This window comes from Bactrocera latifrons, unplaced genomic scaffold (genome assembly GCF_001853355.1).
Source record: "Bactrocera latifrons isolate USDA-ARS-PBARC rearing strain unplaced genomic scaffold, ASM185335v1 scaffold_255, whole genome shotgun sequence".
NCBI lineage: Eukaryota > Metazoa > Arthropoda > Insecta > Diptera > Tephritidae > Bactrocera > Bactrocera latifrons.
In genome coordinates this window covers 70,185-74,171 of record NW_017536130.1, presented here as the reverse complement: position 1 = coordinate 74,171, position 3,987 = coordinate 70,185, and the positions used below count along the sequence as shown (strand labels likewise).

The 3,987-nt window shown below is 36.4% G+C and overlaps 1 protein-coding gene across 2 annotated transcripts in view; it reads right to left on the bottom strand.

Moving 5' to 3' along the window:
- Window positions 1-1,952, bottom strand: part of LOC108969516 — a 147,756-nt gene extending 145,804 nt beyond the window's left edge. For both annotated transcript variants that reach the window (XM_018934272.1, XM_018934273.1), the window contains exon 1: window positions 1,646-1,952. In XM_018934272.1, the coding sequence (XP_018789817.1) occupies window positions 1,646-1,883 (238 nt within the window). In that variant the 5' untranslated portion in view covers window positions 1,884-1,952. The remainder of the gene's footprint in view (window positions 1-1,645) is intronic.
- Between the last annotated feature and the right edge of the window lie 2,035 nt (window positions 1,953-3,987).

The following is a 3,987-nucleotide window of genomic DNA, read 5'->3' as shown; positions in this document are numbered from 1 at the left end:
CTTTATCTTTATCTTTATCTTTATCTTTATCTTCAAGTTTAAAGGCGGTAGTTACTTACTTGTATGGGTATCAATTGTGGTCTCTGTTACAAGTATACATGAGTACAAGAAGGTTACTGTTTACATTGTATGCCACCACATTTCCTTTTCTTAATACTTTTGCACCTTTCCGTAAGACAAGTTATAGAGGTTACAATGCTGTATTTGTGTAAACTTCGGTCATGCTTTTGGGTTCTGAATTTTCTTGAAGTGCTTCGCGTGCGAATAATGGTGTGAGTATATACTACACACACACATTTACAAAATGAGAAGGCCAAATTTCATTGATTAATCAAAATGTAAGCCAAAGTTTCCAAATTACCATCTTTATGTTGTTGATTGAGTTATGATATAATACTTAGAGTATTTTTGTAAGAAGAACTTACTACCGATAAAGTTAAATTTTTCTATCAGCACAGAGTTACTGAACAGTGTTTTTTTATATCCCTCAGTACTTATGGAATATTCTACTAAATACCTCAAACCAACTCTTTGCACCAAAATAACCTAAAATTATGTTTCGTCCTCACTTTTTCCTCGCTCACCATTAATAAAATGAGCTTAATTGTGTCGTTGCGTATGCCTCTGATTCTAGTCGTGAAGGTGAAATATCTAATTACGTTCTTTTGTGCTGGCGTTCACTCAAAATTATTTACCCACACACGTGGCAAGTGGCGTTGAATCCCGCACATTATAAAAATAAATTCTTTGAATGCTTTTATCTCTTGGCGCTATTCACGTAGTTGCTGAAGGTCAAAGGTGGACAGCAGTCCAGATAGTGTGAATGTTTAATTAATTGGATGCACATTGCACTGGCTGGCTGTGATGACAATATTAAATTTATGCCAGTGCTGCTGCTGGTTGGCGGAACTAAGAGTTTCTAATGAAAATTTGTTGAAGGTGCAAAGTGCATGTGGGTTGAGTGGACAGCATTATAAAATTTGTTGTAGGTGTTGGACTCATATGTGAATGCGGGTAGGCGAAACATGAATTCATGTGAATAAATTTTTTTAGAAATATGAGATTTTAAAGAAGAAAMTAATAAGTTAATATTCTAATTAAAGAGATTATTGAGAGTGTAATAAAATGCTATTTCTAAATTACACATTTTAGCTTTTTTTCTATACCTGCCTTTAGTGGAGTCGGCGGTAATTGCTGAAAATAAAGTAGAGCTGCCATGAAGGTATTTTTGATGACGTTTCATCTAAATTACATTGAAAGTTCGTCAGACGAAAAGCTTATTTTTCGGGTTTTGATAACATAACTCTGCAAAAATCGCTTATCTCAAAATTCTGTCATTTTTATTTCCTTTGCGAAATATTAATATTTTTGTTTCCATATTTTCTGATTTCCACAAGATCTTGTGTAACCACATTGYATACATTTTAATCCTACAATTTTTACATAAACTTTTATGTAGSTATTTTAACCTGTTCCTGGTTGTTAAGCCCCACTTACGCCACTTCTAGTGTGAGTAAAGCATTATTTGCATACTTATTTACTTAAGCATCTGCATGTGTGCGGATTTAAATACGTACGTAAGCTCACGCACTAGAGTGTGTGTGTTTGCGAGTTTATGTATGTGTCAGTGAACTTAGTTACTTACCCGATCGTCCGACAGATATTGTCTGTACGGCAACGGTGGCCGATAGTGATTTGTCCGTTGGCAGGGCTGCCGGCGGCACTGGCAGCGGGCCAACTGTCGAGGTGGTCGTTAGGTCGCAACATTCACGCTCGGGAAATTCGCTGCACCGTACCAAATGCAGCACACCGAAAAGTGCCACCCAAGTGCTGAGGCAGCAGCAGGTGAGCATTTTCAAGTTTTTTATTTTGAAACGTGTCATCTCACCGCCACCGGGGCTTTATGTTGATTGCAGCGCTGTGGCACAGCTGTCGAAGATGTAGCTGGTGTTTTTGTTGTTGTTGTTGTTKTTGCTGTTGRTGTATCTGCTGCAACTGCGGCAAGTTTCGGCGATATTTTYGTGAGTGAAATAAATATTTAGCGCAGCGTTGTTGCCGTTCTTGCTGCTATCTGGTTATTGCTGTGAATCGTTGTAATTATTTTTGYTGTTGTTGTCGCTTTTACTAAATTTCGATTGGCGGCACTATTTGCGTTTATCAAAGCGTCTCACTGCATGCAATTGGTATTTGTTGTTATTATTGTTTCATTATTGCTTTGCAAGCGAAACGCTTTCACTAATGGATGCAGTTTGGTTTTTCGTTTTTTTGCGTTTCGGTTTTGTTTTCTAAGCACTTTGAGTTTCTAATGAAAGTAGTTTTATAGCTGTAAGTAAATTTCAATGAATCGTATTCATTTTTTTCGATTTGCTGTCGTCTGCTCAATCATTCAAAAGCGTCTCGTTTTAGAGAGCAGATTTATTAATGACCCCGCTGTGCATTAAAATAGGTTTAGATGTTTTTTCTTAATTAAATGGAAATGAAAATGATATTTTCGCTATATAAATGTAAAATAACTGTAAATTAAATCTGGGTGGATTCAAAATAGTGAGAATATGTGAAAGAGATAGAAGTGACGAGGAGTGGAAGCTATWCATTTCACAAATACATATTTTTGCCTTATACGAATTAGATKTTGATCGGTCAGCTTATGCTGWWACATTCTTTTGAAAATGATATTCTAGCCTTGCCTTGACTCGTAATCCTCGTAAYATTTGGTTTCAACAATACAGCGCCAGTTCTCACACAACGCATCATTCATACGGGTGAGCTTTTTCCTGTGCGGATATGTAAAGTCTAAAGTCTAAGGGGACTATCCCGCTTCGATTTAGGTCTTATAGCAAAACAGTGCTAGTATTATTCGCCAGTTACCAGTCGAAATGCGAAGCAATGAGTCATCGAAATTAAACTCAACGGCTGGACCATTAGGGAAGTGGCCGTGGCCACTTGCCTTTGAAAGAGACAATCTTCAAAAATAAAATTTTTGAAGAATGTTTCTCTGAATAATATTAAACATTCCCCATTTAGTTTGAAGTTTCTGTGCTTTTTCTTTAAAAAGTGGGGAACTTAGAGGTGTATCACTGTTTAAATGTGTTTATAAAGCCGTGCTACCTAAAAAAAAAAGTTTTCTATACATAACTTATTTGCTAAAAAAATACCAGAAAATGCCTTTAGATAACACGCCAGTAGGCAAAGCAACAGTGTAGCGACTTCGCCATGGATGATGGTTATTATATGCTTGGGCAGCGCGCCATGACATGGCGTATGAGCAACTTTTATTGCTTGTTTAAACTTACACACAACATCAGCATGCGCACATTGTTGTTGGTGGTAAAAACTTTGCTATTGTGTTTATTKTTATTTTTATTTGGCTTGGCTGTGCACTCTCCTCCCTAACTTTCCGCCCACTATTGTTCTGTCTGTTGTCACCTGACTTTTTATTGCGCTCATTTGCTTGATTGTGGTTCTTGTCGTACAAATAACGGTATTCTGGTAAGTCATACCTTATTTGTTAGCACTARTGTTCGGCTTCTGCTCTATCCATTTGTTTTATGCTCAGCTCTCAGTTTAGTGTTGCCGCTTGTAGTTTGCCACAAATGATAATGTCGCTGATTTGGCTTTTGTGTTGGAGCACAAAGTCCGTTAGCGTGGCCAGTGTTGGCAGAAGTTTGTTTTTGAAAACCACAGCTTCGCAAACTAATATTATAATATTTGTTATTCAAAAAAAAAAAAAAAAACTATATATGTTTATGGATATGTAGGGAGTTTATTTAGTTCGAATGTAATATGTGTGAGTACTCTTTATAAGATCTGTGAAGTAAGTTTTTTCATATAATATAATATAATATTCTTCCGTATACTAAGAGGGTTCTTATAATAAACAAAAAAAGAAAAAATTCTATACAAGGACTTAGTCCTTAGCTGTCAGTTTGTATGTCAGCTATATACTATGGTGGAGTAACATCAACCATTCTGTCAAATGGGTAGCTG